Source organism: Lytechinus variegatus, chromosome 4 (assembly GCF_018143015.1).
Source record: "Lytechinus variegatus isolate NC3 chromosome 4, Lvar_3.0, whole genome shotgun sequence".
Lineage (NCBI taxonomy): Eukaryota > Metazoa > Echinodermata > Echinoidea > Temnopleuroida > Toxopneustidae > Lytechinus > Lytechinus variegatus.
In genome coordinates this window covers 21,840,488-21,863,309 of record NC_054743.1, presented here as the reverse complement: position 1 = coordinate 21,863,309, position 22,822 = coordinate 21,840,488, and the positions used below count along the sequence as shown (strand labels likewise).

General features: G+C 34.8%; 1 protein-coding gene across 1 annotated transcript; it reads left to right on the top strand.

Annotated features, from left to right (window-relative positions):
• The first annotated feature begins 7,591 nt into the window (after positions 1 to 7,591).
• LOC121412604 (juvenile hormone acid O-methyltransferase-like) lies at positions 7,592 to 21,580 on the top strand. The gene is made up of 4 exons (XM_041605384.1): positions 7,592 to 7,778; positions 13,283 to 13,611; positions 14,342 to 14,477; positions 21,405 to 21,580. Exons 1-4 carry the CDS (start codon positions 7,592 to 7,594, stop codon positions 21,578 to 21,580), a joined length of 828 nt encoding a protein of 275 aa, XP_041461318.1.
• The last annotated feature ends 1,242 nt before the right edge of the window (positions 21,581 to 22,822 follow it).

Below are 22,822 nucleotides of genomic sequence, written 5' to 3'. Positions count from 1 at the left end.
AGGAATGGTATTCAAGGTATTCAAAATATCCTGTTGATCCAGCGATCATGAATATCTCACATCGACCTTATTTTGTATTAAAGCTACAAGTAACTTACCTGTCCAAAATTGGAAGGAAAAATTCTGCGCAGGCACATTTTCATACCTCTAACTTAAGTGAACACTGTTCATCGAAGCATGATTTTTTTTCCAATTTTTCGTATCATATGAAAGGTTGGTTCTTCAGCTTTCTATACATATCGACATTTCTTCATAAAATTACATATGCTCAATTTGGCAACCATTTCAAAAGTGTTACGTTTTTTTTAGACACATGGTATAGATGCAAAGAATTAATACTCTAAAATGAAATAAAAAGTTTTGACGAAACATTGACACACAGCAAAAACTGTGGTGTCAACCGGTGTTCATAGAGGACAACACTAGTTATTTTACACCGGTGTTAAATTGGTGGTGTTAGTTTTACACCTATAGTTGTCATTACAACACCTATGGTTGTTCATTTACACTCTTTGGTGTTATGTTCAATCTCTAGGGTGTTATTTTAACACCTCAGGGTGTGGTCCTCTATTAACACCAATTGGTGTCAGTTTTAACACCACAGTTTTTACAGTGCACCGGGTCGATATTACTAATATTAGTGTGTACTGTTAAGGATATCAGGTACTGTTTCAAAGGAAGAAACAATCTACTTTTAAAAATGGGTTAGTCTTGGGACGTTTCATGAAAGGACTTGTCGGACATTTCATCCGACAAGTCCTGTTTTATCCGACAGTTACAAAAGTAGTAGTGTATGTCTCTCAGCGAATTAAAATCAGGGAAAGTTGTCAGATCTGGCAAACTTGTCGGACAAAAGATGAACACTCTTTATTGTTAGGTTTGTGTTTTAATAAGTAATGTTTCTAAACATATATTGTCATTTTATACCGATTTCATTTTTGTATATTTGTAAACCCCGACTAGTGACGATAGCTTCATAACAGAAACTAGTTTTTCTTTTAGTCATCCTCAGGCACTAGTCGGTGGTAATTTCTTCTTCTTGTACTTATTCTTGATGTCTTTTGCCAGGAAATAAAATAAATAAATATTTTTAAACAGGTGTGGCAATTAACATCCCCTAATTTTGTCTCATGTCTGCACTGCATTTATACTCTCACTACTGTACCAATGCTTTTTTTTTTACTTTTAATATGAATTTCTGTTTAAATTTACCAAGTGCTTCAAAATCCCTATACCGAAGTACTGTTTGCATTTTTCATGTCACACGCCTCAAACATATTTGCGCGTCCCCACAAAAATGTCACTCGGATATACAGCTGAATTTATTCCCAAAATTGAATATTATTCTCAATTAAATGTGTGGAACTTGGAAGCTCATTTCATGTTCTTACTTCTATAAGTATTTCATTGGTCTCGCTTTAGTGGTTTGAATACACAATCTATTATGTAACAGAAGTACTTTTCAGTCAATTTCAAGTTTGCATGCTGCACTGCTGTATGTTCTGCTCTGTCTAGCCTATCAACCCCTTTTGATCATTCTGACCAGGGACTCGGCAATCTCTAAGATTGATAATGAGAAATGCACATTGATAGAGACAACAGGTCATGACCGTTTCATGCCTAATTCCAGCAACTGAATTTCGTTTTCATTGCTATTTTTTCTTATTAAGTTACTGAGGTCAAGATCATTTACTCTAAACGTACTTGTTTGAATGAAAAAAATAATTTCCACTGGTAATGATTGTACTATCATGACTATCGCAAAGTGTGATACACTTGTAGTTTGCCTTCATAGTACAGCTTATAGTACTCATCCATCATTCAAATTTTCTTTCATGTTTGTTTGCTGATTCCCCTTTTATTAATCATCAAATAAATTCAGTCTGGGTGTTTCTTGCCCTTCTGAACATGCTCAAGTTTATTATTTGATGAGCCTGGATAGATCAGGGCAGTGTCCCTGCTCAGATCCTGGATGTAACAATGGGGGGGGGGGGGCTTATGCCGAAAGGGTGGGTGATGTCGCGTTAGGGTTCGTCAACGCGAACGCGAAGATTCGTCCAAAGCCCCCCCCCCCCTGGTTTGGCCGAAAGGGTGCGTCGGGAGCGCCACGTCGCGTCGCGTTCACTGGAACGCGCCCTTTCGTCCAAAGCCCCCCCCCCCCCGGTTTAGACGAAAGGGTGTGTTTAATAATAAATAAATAAATAAAAATACAAATATTTATAAGAAAGCTGAATATAAGGTATTTTGTCAAACATTGCCAATTTGCACGTAAAATAGTGGATTTTCAATCGTTTAAAGCATTGACAATTTGAGGAAAAGAAAGAAAAGTTTAACTAATAATAATAATGATAATAACAATAATAATAATAATAATTATGATAATAAAATCAGATACCCACCCTTGCAATAAGCCACTTGGCGCCAATTTTTCACTCCAAATTCATTTCCATAAATTCACTCTTTGGGGTGAAAATTATTATTATTATTATTGTTATTATTATTATAAGTATTATTATTATAAGTATTATTATTATTAATGTTATTATTATTATTAGTTTTATTATTATAAGTATTATTATCATTATCATTTTACAAACAACACGCACATATTATTATTATTATTTTTATTTTTATACACACAACATGCACACATACACAACAGATACATCTCACAAAACATAATGAGGCAGGGTCTCAAGTGTAAAATATAGTAAGGTAGGGTCTGAAGAGTTAAACGTTGTGAATGCTGACCCGACATCAATTTTGGCCTTGCCCTTCCAGGACACATCTGCCGTAATTTTTATAATTTGGGGGACACCAAATATCTCCAGGTATACGAATGTTTTCCTTTGTAATAAATACACACCTGCAAAGTACAAAATTGAAGGTAAGTTGCTTTTTGTATTTGAAAGAACCTTGAAATCATTCATAATTTTTACATGTATCAATATTACACCATAAAACATTTCCACCGAAAAATCCTCATGCAGCATGCCGTCATTGTTTTTTTTTTACCTTAAAAAGAATGTTTGTGCCATATAATGATTTATGTTCCTATGCAAATTTCACATATCACTCGTCTTTTTTGTTTGTTGTTATTACAAATGATGAAAAAGCAAAATTTTGAAATATGCATTGCCAGAACTCCTTTTACAACCCCCCCCCCAATAAAAAAATTAAAAAAATTAAAAAGTGCCCGTCTATCATATCAGATCAGGGAGAATCAAAATACATCATTTTTCATTTATGAAATTAATAGTGCCGTAGTGCCCCCATGAATGTGACCAGAATAATAGCAAGACTATTAAAAGTTACTATGGCACAGATTAGAATGGCAAAATTTGAAGCATGAATCAACAGAACTTCAGAAAAAAAAACATTTGAATACATGAGGTAAATAAAACAGGTCTGTTTTCCCGTGGTTTTAAGGGACCTATTTAATGCAAATGCATGTTGACTTGTGTTGATTTGTAATACTTTTATCATCACTTATGTGGCCAAAAGAATATCTAAATTTGTATCGTATATTTTATAATAATTTTTATATTTTTCTTTAGCACGCTTAGAAACGCCCACAAAAAATCCTCCAGACCAAGACTCTGTCCGTGACCTCATCTGTCAATCACTGCTTATTTACGAAATGCAATTGACAAAAGACACTGGAATGCACCTCCCCCTAGACTGAGGATAACTTGCATGTTTCCATACAATGGCCAATTTGTGCCTTTGTTGTCCTTAGCATAGCAAATGTCATTGAAATTGAAAATATTTTGGTCGGTATTATATACAAACATGCAGCTCTATTGTAGGAAGATGCCCATCTTTGGGGAAGGTGCATTCCAGTATCTTTTGTCAATTGCATTTTTAATTAAGCAGTGATTGAAAGATGAGGTCACGGACAGAATCTTGGTTTTGGAGGATTTTTTGTGGGCGTTTCTAAGCCTGCTAAATAAAAACAAAAATTATCATAAAATATACGATACAAATTTAGATATTCTTTTGGCCACATAAGTGATGATAAAAGTATTACAAATCAACACAAGTCAACATGCATTTGCATTAAATAGGTCCTTTAAAACCACGGGAAAACAGACCTGTTTTATTTACCTCATGTATTCAAAAAAAAAATTTCCGAAGTTCTGTTGATTCATGCTTCAAATTTTGCCATTCTAATCTGTGCCATAGTAACTTTTAATAGACTTGCTATCATTCTGGTCACATTCATGGGGGCAATGCGGCACTATTAATTTCATAAATGAAATATGATGTATTTTGATTCTCCCTGATCTGATATGATAGACGGGCACTTTTTAATTTTTTTTTTATTGGGGGGGGGGTTGTAAAAGGAGTTCTGGCAATGCATATTTCAAAATTTTGCTTTTTCATCATTTGTAATAACAACAAACAAAAAAGACGAGTGATATGTGAAATTTGCATAGGAACATAAATCATCATATGGCACAAACATTCTTTTTAATATAAAAAAAAAAAACAATGACGGCATGCTGCATGAGGATTTTTCGGTGGAAATGTTTTATGGTGTAATATTGATACATGTAAAAATTATGACTGATTTCAAGGTTCTTTCAAATAAAAAAAAAGTAACTTACCTTCAATTTTGTACTTTGCAGGTGTGTATTTATTACAAAGGAAAACATTCGTATACCTGGAGATATTTGGTGTCCTCCAAATTATAAAACTTACGGCAGATGTGTCCTGGAAGGGCAAGGCCAAAATTGATGTCGGGTCAGCATTCACAACGTTTAACTCTTCAGACCCTACCTTACTATATTTTACACTTGAGACCCTGCCTCATTATGTTTTGTGAGATGTATCTGTTGTGTATGTGTGCGTTTTGTGTGTATAATAATAATAATAATATGTGCGTGTTGTTTGTGTAATAATAATAATAATAATACTTATAATAATAAAAATAATAATAATAACATTAATAATAATAATACTTATAATAATAATAATAATAATAATAATTTTCACCCCAAAGAGTGAATTTATGGAAATGATTTTGGAGTGAAAAATTGGCGCCAAGTGGCTTATTGCAAGGGTGGGTATCTGATTTTATTATCATAATTATTATTATTATTATAATTATTATCATCATTATCATTATTAGTAAAGCTTTTCTTTCTTTTCCTCAAATTGTCAATGCTTTAAATGATTGAAAATCCACTATTTTACGTGCAAATTGGCAATGTTTGACAAAATACATTATATTCAGCTTTCTTATAAATATTTGTATTTTTATTTATTTATTTATTATTAAACACACCCTTTCGTCCAAACCGGGGGGGGGGGGCCTTTGGACGAAAGGGCGCGTTCCAGTGAACGCGACGCGACGTGGCGCTCCCGACGCACCCTTTCGGCCAAACCGGGGGGGGGGCTTTGGACGAATCTTCGCGTTCGCGTTGACGCACCCTAACGCGACATCACCCACCCTTTCGGCATAAGCCCAATGGGGGTTAGCGTGCTAAGGACAATGCAGAAATACAGCATTGCTGCAAACTTGGAATGGGATGAAACGAACCACTGTTATGTATACAGAGTATTATTCAAAACCGCTGGGGCGAGACCAATAAAATTTTCATGGATCTTAGAATATGAAATAACCTTTCTAATCCTGCACTTTAAATTGAGAATACTATCACAAGTCATGTTGATATTAATTCAGTCCTAGTATGTTAGAGGGTTTTTTTTTTCTTGGACGCGCCGTATATTTTTTTTCTATTTTCTTCAACACTTTATGCAAAGTGAAAATGACATATTTGCAATTTTTCGTTAGCGTCTGGCGAAACTGCTCTTCCTATTCACAATTTTTCGACAAATACCTCCCAGCTTTTATTATGATTGAACTTGCATTTTTGATGTATTTGTTGTGTGCTGGGATTAATTCTGCGTTGCGTTGCGAAGCTCCCCAATTCAACAGAAATCACGCTGTAACATTGACGTCGTGTCAGTGTTACATCAGATTCACCCATTTTCTAAAGTAGAATTTTCAAAATATCTAATCAATTATTTGAAATATTATTGTTCATCTTTTAAAGCAGCATGTGCTCTTAGTGAAATGAAAATTAATAAGTTAAGTGTCAATAAACAGAGATAAAAATATAGATAATTTTTTTTCGGGAAGGTGAGTGTCCGTCTTCACTCCTGAAGACAATTTTGTCTCAGTCTTTCCACGATTAAATCACAATACATAAACATCATTTACAAAAGCCATTGTAACAAAGAGTTAAAAGATCTAGTTTAAGCATAAAACATGATTTAAGCAACAAAAAAATCAATACATTATTAGCACACGAGTCATGGGTTTTATTATTGTTTTAGCTTAAAGTCTCATTTAGGCTGGTAAAACAGTTAAACAGGGGCGAAGAAACGTTTTTGAAAGGGGGGCGCTGAACCAAAAGTGGGGGAAGGGCCTGATCATGCAAAATATTACAATGAGATGGTAATTTTTACGTTTTGGTGAAAGGTTTTGGAAAAAAGTGGGGCCGAAGCCCATCCAGCCCCCCCCCCCTGGCTCCCACAGCCCCTAAATAGAAAATGATCGTATGTAAATATTTATACATGTAGGTGAATCTTTCAAGGTTAATTATGGCATATTGACGAAAGTAATCAAGGGAACAGAACTTTTGATTTTGTACTCTGTGGAATCTACAGTTTAGGTCCTGGCCTCCGGCGCGAAATATCGAGTGCCGATTGGTCAACGACTGATATTGTTTATTTACCAATATTGTGATATTAAACATGAAAATCACGTATTTTATTTCCAGATTTCATCCCATCGTCGTTTGACCCTTAACATTAAACATGGCTTCCAAGATGATGCTGTTAAAGGAAACCAAAACCCAAAAGAGAAGCAATTTTATTGGAAAGAGTAAAATGAGAGGAGCAATTTAAAACAAGTTATATCAAAATCGGTTGTAAAATAAGCAAGTTATGGATGTTTAAAACGTTTTGTACTTTCTATAGGATCATCAAATTGGCAAACATGCTTAAAAAATGGCTGATTTTGTGGACAACCCTCCATTTGTTTTGTACACAATTTTTCAGATTTTCCCCTCTATTTTATGTATTTCACATCATTTCCTCCTAACCTTGATATATGTGAATTAAATTTTCCCATGAGATATTTTATGCTCAGAATGAGGCAATATGCAATTTATGGGGAAAATTTAAAAAATGGCATGAGTCGGCTGCAGGCATTAGACAGGTCCATATTTGAATTAAAGTTAATGCCCTAGTCTAGGCTAGACTGGCTAGTCATAGCCTAGTCATGAATATTCATATTGATGTCCACTACTGTGGTGGGAAAAATGATTTCGCTTCGGCCTATCGGGTAAAGGGTTAGATATAACAAATCGAAGTTCATTTTTTAATGAGACCCTTGAAATTTTAGCGATGGTCTGTGTCTTTATTGAAAGCATGATGTTTAGTACGCTCGGACATGTACGATTTGACGTTTTCTGCACACTATAGATTGACTCGAATGCTTTGATAAAAAAAATTATTGTCTGTCTTTCTGAATTGATATTTTCAACTAAACTCGAGCATTCCAAGCAAGCTAGGCAAGATGAATACCGACACAGTAGAACTAGCTCGGGAATATGATTTGATAAGTTCCGTTTATTTTCAGAATCGAGTACGAGATGAAGCTTTGAAATGGATCGATTTCGATGAAAACGACGACGTGCTCGATGTTGGATGTGGTCCCGGAAGGTTATGTAAAATGTTGTCTCCTCTCGTAAAGTCGGTTACTGGTGAGTTTGTTTGTTTGTTGTTGTTTTGGGGGTGGGGATAGAGTCTATTGGTCCATCTTACACTCGGACCCCTGTTCTCATTACCGTCCCAATACTATTTTACTGGAAACTAGTTTAACGTGGGCCCTTCTTCTTTGGGTATACTGCCCAACGCCCCACAGTGAGAGCCAACCAAGTCAACCGGGTAGGAAATTAGAGCCAAACGACACACACACACACACACACACACACTGAATTGAAGCAGGCCTTTTGGCTATACATGTGTATGTGGTGTGTTGCCGTATATATATATATATATATATATATATATCATTTCATTTCATTTATTTTTCCATTTCCAACAATCATTTACATTTACAATAGTTTTGTTACATACATCTTGATATAATTATAATCAATAAAACAAAGAAATTTATTATGTATAATAATCAAGATAACAGGTCGGAAACGGAGGAAGCTGCTAAAAAGCGAAGCTTGTATGATGCAGCCTCCTATAACATTTACGTATGAACAATGTTAACAAAACACAAATACAACAAGGTAGAAATTTGAACTTAAATCTATCTGAATGAATAGTTAAAAAGAAAAAAAAAGAAATAGAAAATGAGCAAAAAAGCAAGATCAGTGGTCTCTAGATTCTTGCCCCGACACTCACAGCGAATATACGGATCAACAGGAAAACGAAAAATATCATATTTCATAGTTCATAGTGCTGAGTATAAATGAAAAATATAATGTATGAGTGATGAAGAGTTAAATAAACTAACGAGTATCTTGGAGAAACTTTTTCAACTTAAATTTAAAAGAATTTAGGCTTGGGGAATCTTTGATAGTAATATTAAGAGTGCCCCAAAGTCGAGGGCCTTCGAAAGTGAAGATAGATTTGGCAAGAATTGTCCCGGGTAGAGGAAAATGAAATTCCTCGGACTGACGTGTAGGGTATTTATGAATAGTTTTGTTTTTGTTAAATGAAGAATAAAAAATTGATGGTAGCATATTATTATTTAATTGATACATAAATTGACCCAAGTTATATTGATATAATGTTTTTACTTTTAAGATTTTATTGTCAATAAACAATTGGTCTGTGTGGGATCTCCAGGACATATTAAAAATAACGCGCAATACCTTTTTCTGTAAAAGTAATATTCGTTCTAGATATGATGTATGTGTATTTCCCCAGACAATTATTATCCCGTAGTTTAGATAGGGTAAAATTATATATATATATATGTTTAGGCCAGAAGTTTACATGCACCCAGGAAATTCAAAGAAAATTTTCACTTGCCAAACATGATCAAATTAACTGTATCTTATAAAATATTTGTGCTATCATGACGAATTTGATATCAATCAAATTAGTTTGTCATGTCCCTTTATCATATTGCTTTGTCATCAGGAGCTGAAAAATATTTAGGTGTCATTTTTCCTCCAAAAAAATCTTCATATTTTATTATATTTATAAAAACTTGACAAAAACATTTCATATTTCATATATTTTTATATTACACTTTTTTGTTCAGTGGTGACATATCATGATAGAAAATGTAACATATATATTTGAGATTTAAATATTTCTATGAACACTGATAAACGATGTTTGAAAATACAATAACAAACAATATAATACATTTAGCACGAATATTATTTTTTTCATTCAAAGAAATTTCCAACTGAAATATACTTAAACAGCATCCCATTTATGTAAAAGAGCTTAATACGCTCTTTCATTTGATACCAAATTCGTCATGGTAGTATTTATTTTTATGAAGATATCGTAAATTTTACGATGTTTGGCAAGCGAACAAATTACACTGAATTTCATGGGTGTATGTAAGCTTTTGGCCTCAACTGAATATATATATATATATATATATATATATATATATATATATATATATATATATATATATATATATATATATATATACAGTATATATATAAAGTCTGCTTCGGCATATGGAATAAAATAATTAATAAAATGTTTAGTAAATGCCGTAGAAATAAAATTGTAGATTTGAAAAGGAAGGTAGCTCTAAAAAAATGAGAGGTAGAGTCACACTCTCTGTCAGTGCCCATGACAAAAAAAATAGATAATTCAAAATCCGTTTCTGAAACAGTCGTGAAAAAAAGACGTCTGCTCATTGGCAAACGGATTGTGAAACTCACCTTTCAAAGAAATCAATGCGCTGAAGATGGAGGAAGCCCACTGAAAAAAGACGCACCTAAAGACGCGTTGCCATGACAAGATGACAATACAATAGCCAATCTCCGGCTCCAAAACAGGAAAACAGTCTAGGTTTAGCAGTAAAAAGTACCTGAGTAAGATAGAAATAGTCTGTTTCGGCATATGGAGTAAAATGATAAAAAAATTGTGTATTTATATATTGTCAAAATGCCTGCCTGCATTCAGTTCATCATGGTTAATCGATTCGGATACACTCCGTTCATTACCATATAGTATGCAACATTAACGAAAATCTTTAAGAAATTGAAATTCATGGAATTTCTTAAAATCTCTGTACTTTTCGAGTTTATGAAGAGGTTCACTTGGTTTGAAAGAAATACATGTGAAATTAAAAAATGATCACTGAGGGCAATCTTGGCGACATCGGAAAGTAAATATTCTAATATTGTCGTAAAAATTAAGTCTATACATTTTGAGGATGTTAGAGTGATTCTTGTAGATTTCGTAACAATTTGTGTCAGAGCAATTAAATATTCGATGATATATTAATTGATTATAAGCAAGATAATCATTGACTTGATAATCATTGTTGACATGGTTGAAATCACCATTTTTGATGTGGTTATAGTTCCAGAGCATTGCATTTTTAGCAAATGTTGATCCAAGAGCCGTTCCGGAGACCCAAATTTTAAGACCAAGATTTAGCTCCAGAGCACCCTATTTCGACTTTGGTGAGGCACATGGGTGTCATAAAAGAGTAGCCCACCCCCCCCCCCCCTCCCCGGGGGTCCTTTCTTGTTGCCCTGAACGAGTCCAACCGGCCCCGTCGTAGAAACACCCTATTCGTTGAATGTAGTGAAAATCCGTCGAACGACCCTCACCTTGTGGTTTGAGTATTTGCTTTCTAAGCATGCTAAACGAGCTGATAAGATTAGTGGCGAATATTATTTGTTTTAAAGGGGAAGTTCACCCTGCCAAAAAGTTTATTGTAAAAATAGCAGAAAAAATAATAAAAATATTGCCGAAGGTTTGAGAAAAATTCATCAAATAATTAAAAAGTCATTAGAATTTCAATTATTTGATTTGTGACGTCATATGCGAGCAGCATTCCTACATTTATTTAGCGAATGGTAAAAAATCAATGAAATGTCATTTTCTCAGAAAATTGAAAATGGTTTTCACTGTAACTTTTGTATATCAATAGACAAATCATTTCACATCCAATCATGAAAAGAAAACAGAATTAAGTCATCAGGAACCATACAAAATTGGAAATTCATACATTTTATATCACATAACACATGGGGCAGCTGCTCGTTTATGACGTCACAAATCCAAAATTTTGAACTTTAATAACTTTCTTACTCTTTAACGGATTTTCCTCAAACCTTCACCAATATTTTTACTATTTTTCTGCGATTTTTTCAACAAAGTTTTCTTCAGGTTAAACAATACCTTTAAACGACTCCCACCTTCTTTGGGTATTTGCTTTCTCAACGAGGTAATAAGATTAGTGGCGAAGTTTATTTTTTGTTTGTTTTAAATAATTATCTTATTTCCCCCTCTTTCAAATAAATAAGTTTACAATCTTAATTCATATAAAGTAAGATTTTGTACATGAGTGTATACGAAACAAAGAAATGTATCAAATGGGATTACATATTTTCAGAATTATTACAAAAGAAATTTACTGCCCAATTTCTCTTCCATAACAATTTAGTGAAAGGAGAGGGAAAAAAATATATCAATCGACAAATTAAGAACAGACTTTGTAAAAGATGACTTATATTCTCTGAACAGAATAGAAATATCTCTTTTGCACATTATTGTACAAGAAAGAAAATTGATAAAAAGTTTACTTTAAAGGTAAATTAGAGGAAGTTGATTTTACCTAAAACGTCCATACACACTCACCTTACCCCCATACCCCTCCACCACCCCGTCACAAAACTCACTAATCCATCTACACACGTACATCCATAATATTAAAACAGTTATGCATTGATTTGTTCCCATTTTCTTAAGTGCACCCCAGATTCCCCTTTTTGAACGCTATTTGATATTCCGCATCTCTATATTCTTTGACCAAATGTTTTTTTTATTTTATTTATTTACCACTTGTGGGATGGAACACCCTATCAGCACATGCTGTTTTTCGTAGGGGTCCATAAAACAGTTGTGTCACTTTCTGTCCGGTTAACAATATTCCCTGTTTTCTTGAAATAAAAATAATATGCTTAACTAGAAATATAATACAATTTATCAAAGGACAGGTCCCCCCCCCCCCCACAAGAAGTTGATTTGAATAAAAAGAGAAAAATCCAACAAGCATAACACTGAGAATTTCATCAAATCGGATGTAAAATAAGAAAGTTATCACATTTTAAAGTTTCCACTTAATTTCACCAAATAGTTATACGCACATCCTGGCTGGTATGCAAATGAGGAGACTATGACGTCATCAACTTACTATTTCTTTTGTATTTTTTTATGTGAAATATGAAATATTCTACTTTTCTCCCTATTGGCAAGTGATATAACGATTAATTTCTCCCTGGAATTAGCATTGTTAAATACTATATGGTACAGTCAAGTTGGTCCTTCTTGTCTAATCTATAAAAAATGAAATAATAATAATTATAGTTCAAGTCATCTTTGACTTAATAATCCCGTGCGAAATATACCCCTAAGATTTTGACATATTGCTGTATTTGGACAAAGGTGAAGAAGTTAACCTTACATTGTTAGATTTTTTAGCTGCTTTCGACACCATAAGACATGACATTCTTTTAAATCGCTTAGAATACACTTTTGGAATCTCTGACCTTGAATTGAAGTGGTTCCAATCATATCTTCTTGACCGTAGTTACCGTGTGGTTAAAATGTCAAATTTTTTAGGTATGAATATAAAAATTTTCAGCTCGCGCTTCGAAGTATTTGATCAGTGAGATACATATCCGGTTAATGACACAGTCATTCTCTTTTCTCTGTTGGCTCAGCAAATCTGGCAATATAGTGCGCTTCTTTTCTTCATCTTTTGCTTGTCAAATTGTTTGGCGGACGATTTTACCCCCCCCCCCCCTTCCTGTGGAAAATCCTAGGTACGCTATTGATGTGTACAGTGCGGTTCCAAATATCGCGCGAAACATGTAACCATTGATAGCTCCATAATGATGTAACCCCACTGAAAGCGTTCAGTTCCCCTTTTCAAAACCACTTTAATGCTTGCAAAGCGATCTTAGAAAAACGGTTTTCCTGAACCGGTTCTGAATGAGATCATTATTTAACATTCATGATACTATATGGTTTTACGCAGGTTTAGACATTTCGCCTGGCATGATAGAATACGCAAAGATGGAAAACTCGGAACCCAATATACGATTCTTTCAAGAAGACGCGCAGACGTTTGGTCCTCTCCTTACGGACTGGTGGGAAAGGTTCAACAAAATCCTGAGTATGACAGCTCTTCATTGGTGCTTCGACAAGGAGAATGTACTGAGGAATGTCTTCCAGTGCCTTAAACCTGGTGGTTTATTCCTCCTTGACTTCGAGACGCACTGGCACATACATGGGGAAGGGAGTAGATACGGTGAAACCTGCGAAGTATGGCTTCAGAAGCATCACAGATGGGGAAAATATCTGGAGGTAAGGAGCTTACTTGGTTCGGCTTTGTTGTAGTGAGTAGTAGGATTTCATGAATGAACAGACATATCTCATCAATCCACAAAGCGAACGTAAGCAAGGGCAGGATGTTTTTGTATGTTGTATGAATGTTGGGCAATCACTTAAGTATATGAAAAAAAGGATATGTCACGACATAAAACATTGATAGTTCGACGAAGTGCGAGGAAATATATTTGGTGTGTATTCACTTGAAAACGGGAGGTTTTAGTACATATCTTGATAAACAGAAAATGCGAGCACCAGGAACGATGAAGACATATGGCCTGAGCAAATTATGTTTCATAAAGTTATGAAATGGTCGTATGTAACAACATAACATAGTAAGAATGTAACATTACAATGAACAATATTTTTTCTTTCCCACTTCATCTTTCTTTCTTTCTCCCTCTTTTTTTCCTTTTCCCCGTTTTTTTTTTTTTTTGGGGGGGGGGGCAGCCGATTGGGCGCACGTGCCCCCCGTAGTTACGCCACTGCCTACACCGCCCTCTTGCAACGAACCACAATATTTTTTTATTGTTAGAAAGCAGAAAAAAAAATATATATATACATATATCAACATAAATACATTTTAAAATGTAGGAGACCTTCATCTTAAGATTAGAGCAGTAGACCGAAATGTTAATATTGATAGCTTAGTACAATACATCTCTGTTTTGGTTGGTTTTAAAACATCGTACTTTTAAACCTACAGAACTGCGACAATTCAGTTTTTCCGGTGGAAAGTACTGACTCCTTTCTCAACCTGATGAGATCAGTAGGATTCTCTATTATAAAATCAGAGGTAAAGGAATCACCCTGGGTTCAATGGAAAGAACATGAAATTAAAAGTAAGTTCGACATCTAATCTATTCAATTGTGCGGGTATCTACTTATATAATATTGACTGGACTTGAGGGGAACATCAAATATATTGCCAGCAAAAGAATCATATTGTCATATTATAGTCTTTAGACGAGGGCAACATGGGTCTTTTAAGGGCAATATATTTTATGTTTCCCGAAAGAAGAGCCAGTCAATATTGTTATTATCATCCAAATCAGATATCTAGAAAAATCATGATAATGAGGATATTTCTTTTAGAAATAGTTATATTGTGTCATGTTAATATCGGTCTAGGCTCTGCACTTTACCATTATGACGTACTTGCAAGCGCTCGGATCCAGCGTTGTCTTTATTATGACGTATATTGTGTGCGCGGATCCTAATATGAAGCGTATCTCTTATACCCGGGCTTTATACGCATCCACAAATGCCCGGATGTGAGACCAGGGAAAATACAAAGGTATATTTTGCATTGTCTCTGCATGCAAAGTAAATACGCGCATTGAGACCGAGGAAAATACAAACAATATACCTACCCTTCCCGATATTCAGAAAAATGTAGGGCAATACGGTTTTGTAAATGACCAGCTCAGATGTCTGATACGGGTGATAATATTGTATATTGTATAACGCCTTCTTAGCTTGTACGCGAGGAAATGAGAGGCTAACATTCGTACCGGTGCACGCAAGACGTACCATCCAAAATGTACCGTTGCACGGCTTTGGGAGGTGACGTCACAATACGATTCAATTCATTGCGCTCAGTAAATGAAGGTTAAATACGCGCATAGCTTGCTGACTACATGCGCAGTGCTGCTCGAGGTCGTCATGTGCGCTTGTGGGATTTGCTTTTTGCTTTCAATTTTTTGCTCTCTTTTCATAGATACTGCAAGAAAAAACTCCCTTTTCCCCGATATTTTCGCTAAAGTCCGAGGCGTTGTACAACACAAATAGCGAATATTCTTATTCGTGCAATGGTGCGAGATTTCGCATACGGTGAAAGAAAGAAACACTCTATTCAACTCTGCTAACGCCTCGTTGAATAGAGCATCTTTCTTTCACCTCATGCGAAATTTCGTAGATTTCCCGTATAAATTACGCTTAATTTAGCGCGTATCGGGTGCGTGTATAAAACATGTCCAATGCTGATGCGCGCTTTTGTCACAGTGCGCCAAATTGACGCCTGTTACCATGGTTAGATACGCTATTTTATTCATGAGTCCACTGTTTTTATTCATGAGTCCACTCTTCAAACAGTGACAATGACAATGATTTATTTACCCATGTCACCCTAATTCGGGTATTGGGGATAATATCATATAGAACATAACATATTCAAAATCATTTCAATTATATTTACAAAGTATTTACAAATATATACAATCACATGTTACAGAGTAATGGAATAAATACTACATGAAATTACTTAGAGACGTAAAAGTAAAAGGAATGATGTGTCTCTAAATCAATTGTTGAGGGAAGGAGGAGAGACAAAATAGGAAAAGAAGGAAAAACAAAAGGGGAAGAGAGAGAGAAAAAAGAAAAGAACCAAAAGACAAATGATTGTAATAACAATAATTTTTAAAAGAAACAGTTCTAACAATGATAATAAATAAAGACGAATGAATGCGTGTTATAGAATTGAAAAAGTTGGAACTGCAATGCAAAGGCACCGATATGTGTATTTAACGTGGATATTTATATAATTATATTGGACTTTGGCATAAAAATTGATAAAAATTTTTTTTAAGAAATTAGAGAGAATTAAGATTTAATTTTTCCTTTACCTAATTATTGTTTATTTACATATATACATGAACGTGTTTTCAAATAGAAAATGTTAACATAAATATTTTATTTATTTATTTATTAAACTTATCCATTATAATGCTACAAAATTTTGATGAATCTATTAATGTTGACATTTTGGAAGAATTGAAAAGCTTAAACATTTTCAATGCATTTGGACGGCTTGTAGAGGAACCATCAATATATTTCTTTCTTGCTGTAAGAAATGCAGGGCACTCGAACAAATAATGAAATTCATCACCCAGCTTTGTTGTATTACATACATAGTGCATATTCTCTGTGATCGTTCAATATTTGCAAATCTACCAGATGTTATTGGCAGACGGTGGTTTCCACACCGGAATCTTGTTAAAGTAATTCTGTATTTGAAAGGCAATTTTAGAAGAGATAATTCACAACTGCAATTTTCTTTGAAAATGCGATAATTTAAGCACAGTGAATTAGAAAACATTTCAGCATGCCAATTTTGAGAGTATATATCGTCCAATCGTGTATTAATTGTTGCTTTGAACCACCAATTTATTGGCTGATTATCAAACCAAAGGTAAGATAAGCCTAATCCAATGTATTTTTTATTTTTACTAGCCACGGGTTTTGATATATATTCAGATCAAACATTATTTTCAGAATATCGTAAACAGTATGGGACAATTTTGATGTTTTGCTCACGATTATTTTAATAAGAATAAAATAGCGTATCTAACCATGGTAACAGGCGTCAGTTTGGCGCACTGTGACAAAAGCGCGCATCAGCATTGGACATGTTTTATACACGCACCCGTTACGCGCTAAATTAAGCAAATTTATACGGGAAATCTGCATAATAGTCAGGCAGCATAATTATGTCATGATTTACCGGCTACTTCGACAAATTGGCTAAGTCTGATTTTTCACTTTTATGTGATTGGTGACATCACAAGGAACAACTTTCAACTTGGTGACAAATTTCTAATGGTCATCTTGACCATGTGAGGGGTCAAAATGTGGTCAATAGGGGTCAATTTTTGGAATTGCCCCGATTGTGTCGAGTTATACATCAAATTGTTTGTCTGGTTATACTGAACAAAAAAGTGTACACAATCATATACTCTTGACCTCCCGTTAAAAAGTTATGACCGAAATAGCAAAAGGTCAATGAACTTTCGTTTCTGTAACAATGTAACATTGTATATGGCAAATTACACTGAAGGTGTTAAGAAAGCTATTTTCGGGTTTTTTTTTCCTTTTTTGTGCATGTTTGTACTTTTTTTATTTTCGATTTTAATAAGTTCACCTTCAGAGGTCCTTATCCAGAAGATATTAGGGTCAAGACAAGGTCAGGGAAAGGTCAAAAGGTCAACATGTAGCTAAAATACACTAAAAGCGACTAGAATCCTAGAAGTCTAATTTTTCGTGGGTTCTTTATTTTCAGAAGCCTGTATCTAAGACATTAAATATATTAAGGGGCTTATTTAGGAACAAATTAGATTAACAGAGATAGACGTCGAATGCATTTAGTGTGGTATCATGGTATTGCAGGAATACCTTGAAACAACTTGACAAACCCTAATGCCCTTAAAATCTTATCATCTTCATGATGTAATAAGCATAAGTGCAACCAGCTCTTTTCGAGTGTCTCTTTTTTTAAGGAATTTAATTTAAGTTCAATTCATTTTCAATTTACTAGTCTTTGATATGTAAAGAAACATTTCCTTCATTGCTTTGTCAGAATATTTCAATCAACAGAAATTATTGTATTGTAGTAGGGTATAAGTGGTACTATGTCTGAATAAATATCGATTGACCAGTGCCCCAGCTCCTAAGAAAGATGCATAACATTTCATTTGGATTAACTTAAGAATAAGATTATGAGGTTTGGATTGAGGATGATATGGTAAGTTGGGCTCCAATTGCTCCTTAATTAACTCGAATGTGTGACGGTTATATTATTTCTGACAAAGAGGCAACATCATGCAGGCATGCGTATTGTAGTCGTGTATGTCAATTATGCTGATGTGATATATTCTGACCATTTCGATCTCTGGAGTCAAGAGGGACTGCACATTTCTGGTGCTGTGCTGTTCTGAGCTAATCATCGGGCCGTTTGCATAATTGTAAAGAGAAATTTATAGATTTCGTGCATACTTTTGGTCAATTATTATGTATCTTTCAGTAAAGAAAAATGCAAGTTTTCACAATTTCTGGGGGCAGCTGCCACCCCCGCCTGCTGCGGCATGGTCATGGTTTACTTCAATGACATATGTGATTATTCTTTCTGGCAACATCCAGGTAGTTCACCAAGTAGGAAAAACACGACAAAAGAACAATCAGCATCTATGCATATCACTATCGTGAGAACAGGTATTAAGTTTAGATTCACGTTGTATGCTCTGGAAATAAACTTGATAAACACTTGATAAAATAGTAGGCCTAAAGCCGTGTTAATGACAGCACACTCAGAAATATTGTGCAGTCCTTTTTGGCTCCAGAAATCGAGTAATGGTCAGAATTTATCACATCAGCATAACGACTACAATGAGCATGCCTGCAAAATGTTGCATCTTTGTTAGAAATAATATAACCGTCACTCGTTCCAATTAATCAAGGAACAATAATTGGAGCCCAATTTATAACAATCATCCTCAATCCTGACCTCATTATCTTATTCGTAAGTTAAGTCAAATAAGATGTTAGGCATCTTTCTTTGGAGTTGGAAGCATTGATCAATCGATGTGTTTATTAGCATAGTACACTCTTAAAAAGGATTGGTCAAAATGACCAATCTCTTGGTTAATATGTGTCCGACCGATAAAATTGGTCAATATCAACCAAAATTTTGATCGATTTGAACCAATAATTCGGTTGCTTTTGACCAATTTTATCGGTCGGACACATATTAACCAACAGATTGGTCATTTGACGAATCCTTTTTTAGAGTGTATTACACATATACCCCAGGACATTACAATATTTTCTGTTGATCAAAATATTCTGTACAAAGCAAATGGATGAAATATTTCTTTACATATCAAAGACCAGTAAATTGGAAATGAAAAGAACTTGAATTGAATTCCTAAATCAAGAAACTCGGAAAGAGCTGGTTGCACTCATAACATCATGAAGATGATACGATTTTTATAGGTTTTGTCAAGTCGTTTCAAGGTATTCCTGCAATAAACCGTAATACCACACTAGACTATTCGACGTCTATCACTGTTTATCTATTTTGTTCGTAAATGAGCACATTTAACCCCTTTTTTGTCTAATTGATTCCGCGGAATTCTTCCGCACATTATCAGAGCATGATTGAGAAGGGTCATTGACCGGAGTCAGTGATTTCTATAAATCTACCTTTAATTCTGCAATGATCAATCGCACATGATAGGAAAGTAATGGTGGGTCGTGTGGAATGAGATAAAGCCTTAAAACACACACCTATGATTGCAACGTTTGGTTCCCCATAATAAGAATTACACACAAAAATGTTGAAACAATATGACTAAATTTGCCAAACTACCTGATTCCCCCCCCCCAAAAAAAAATGGTTAAATCATTTTCTTACAAGTACTTTTCTCAAAACAATCATGACAACTGTAACACATGTGTTACAGTTATCATGATTACCACCTGAAATATTGGCCAAACGGACAAAGCGGACGGCCAGGCACGGTGGCATATAGGAAAACCGATGCAATTTGGATCCATGGCCGTCTTATTAAAGGGATGGTCCAGCATGTCCAGACTGGAAATATTTATATCTCAATAAATAGAGCAAAATACACAAAGTAAAATGCTGAAAAATTGATTAAAATCGGATCACAAAATACAATTTTTTTATTTTTGAGATTTGCATTATTCCGTTGAAACAGTGCTAGGTATGTCTTTATGAATATTCATTAGGTGGGCTGATGATCTCATATCCCCACTTGTTCTTTTGTATTTTATTATATGAAATAAGGTTTATTAAAAAAAGATCTACCGAGAACTAAAACAACTGTATTAACAACTGATTAAGTGCATTAGTTATTATTGCCGCAACTCATTTCATCAGAATGGAGACACACCATTTACACATGTAAGAAGAAATGAAAAGTTTGTGATTTCATGTAATAATATTTAAGTAAAAGGAAAGTGGGGATGTGACATAATCAGCTCACCTAATGAATATTCATGACGATGTGCATATAACTGTTTTCACAAAATATCGATAAACTTTAAAATTCAATAACGTTATTTGCTATCCGATTTTGATGAAATTTTCAGCATTTTGCTTTGTGAATTTTACTTTATTTAGATAAAAATATTTCCAGCCCGGACCATCCCTTTAAATAGATTAAACTTTGCACCTTTAAAGATGCAGATCAAACGTCAAACTGGGTGCAATTTTAACCTTTTTTGGAAAGGTGCAACCGGCTTTGCACTTCTCTTGAAGGTGCAAATAAACATCTTCTATATGTAAAGTCGAATCTATTTTTAGTTTGGAACCAATAGAAATTTGGACTGAATTCTAATCGCAGAAGAATCATTCGCTGAATAGATTCTACCAGATATTGGATGCAAAGGGCCACACCCGTCAGCTGGCGCTGCTTCGTGTAGTCTTTCTGCTTCAGATCCTAAATTGGCCTACACTATACGGGCACTATACACACTCAAAATGTTGGGCAACATACTGTCCACTGTGTGGGGAAATGTATGTTCTTGGTAAAAAATATATATTCTGGGCAAATATTATCAAATTGAGCAGGTTTATTACCCAATTATTAGTTTTATTACCCAAATGGGACAGATGTTAGTTGCGTGGAAATTATGTTGCCCAGGGTTGGTTAAAAGTTGAGCATTTTTTGCCCAACTATTTTTAAGAGCGTACACCGGTATCAAGCTTGACAAAGTCCACGATAACTGGGTGATATAGCGTGCGCCTGTTACGAATTGATACAGAGGTTCAAGGTCTGAGCCTTGGTCATCTCTTTCGGATAGTGACCCTAAATTTCGGTCCCAGGCGAAAATAATCGTATATGATTGACTCACACACTCAAATACAAACACACGCACGCGCCACGATTCCATTGGCATCGACCCCCTGCCTTCGTGGATGCTATTATTTTGTAAAAACTGTCATCGCTCTTATCTCCATTTTCATGCAGGTCAATTAAGGTGCTTCTTTTACCGGATAAAGTACATCCCTGTGGAACACCAAAATGACTTCATCGATGACGTGTACAAATGGTTGTGTGACGTCACCCCAAAGAGGTCTGGTAATGTTTACCAAGGTGCAGCGGGGAGGATTGAACACATGACCATAATAGCTACCAAAGAATGAAATCCCCAAAGTTTTTATTAACTGATTCACGCGTACAGATCCCTCATTTCTGTTTATTTTTATTCCCATACAATTCCCCTATTCCTCCTTGTAGGCTTAGGTATATCTTGAATATGATTAATGTGTATGTATATATATGAATTATATGACATGTATTCCTTTTCAAGATTAAAAAACAACCATGTGGATGGAATTTGGCAAGCTGACGACTCTCTCTGTGTCAATCCCGCGCCTAGAAAAAAAAAACAGTCCGGGACGCCGTTTTCTCCCGTATTTCACAATTTTGAACACATTCATGATTCATTAACGTATTCTCATATGCGTAGGCCCCTAGTAAAAAATGAAAAGGGGAATTCAGGGTGCAAATTTCTGTAAATCTTTATATGCAGTATTTATGATTATTTTTCGTGAAACCTTTGCTATTTAGAAAGGTTCGTACTCAGCAGTAGTAATAACAATAGATGTTGAAATAATATCCACCAAATAATATAACATTTCAACCCCAATTCCTTTCATCTTCTTTCAATAATATTTAATTTTTCATTTTTTTTTCCTTGGGACTTTTTCGAGACCCCAAAAGCGCTTTATGTCCTACGAGCCAGCGATTCTGATTTTTTTTTAAGCCTTACCAAATACGATGGCGCCTTCAGGGTCATCAACTTCTGCTTCTAAGAAAAAAAAGTGAACAAGAAATCCGAATGCAGGGCTTACATGGCTTATGGCAAATTACAAAAAAAATCAACGTGAGACAAGCGTCGGGGGGGGGGGTGGCGGTGCACGTGCACCGCGGTGGGAGAATCGAAACTTTCTTTCCAAAATAAATGTGGAATACAGTCATTTAGCCATTCTTGTTTAGATTTGTTTGTTATGTATTAGCATCAATGTTTGTAATGCCATATTTATCATGTTTATTAAAACTGGCTGCATCGATGAGACAGATTTGTTTTTCGTTATTTTTGTGAAACCAAACAGAATCAAATTTTGCATCAAAATTAAACATTTTAACGTAGCCCTAGGCTTATTCCATATACATTACATTGTCTTGTGTATTCTTTTTCTCACAGGTCTGCTGACCTTTTAAAAAATAAATCAGCCTATTTTATATTAGTGTCCTAGGACCTCATGATCTGGAAGATTTTTTTAAACGCTTGGTATATATATAAAATAGTAGCTGCTCTTTTGCGTTTCACCCAATGTAATATTTTCAAACAAGCACATGAATATTTGAGTTAATGCATGGAA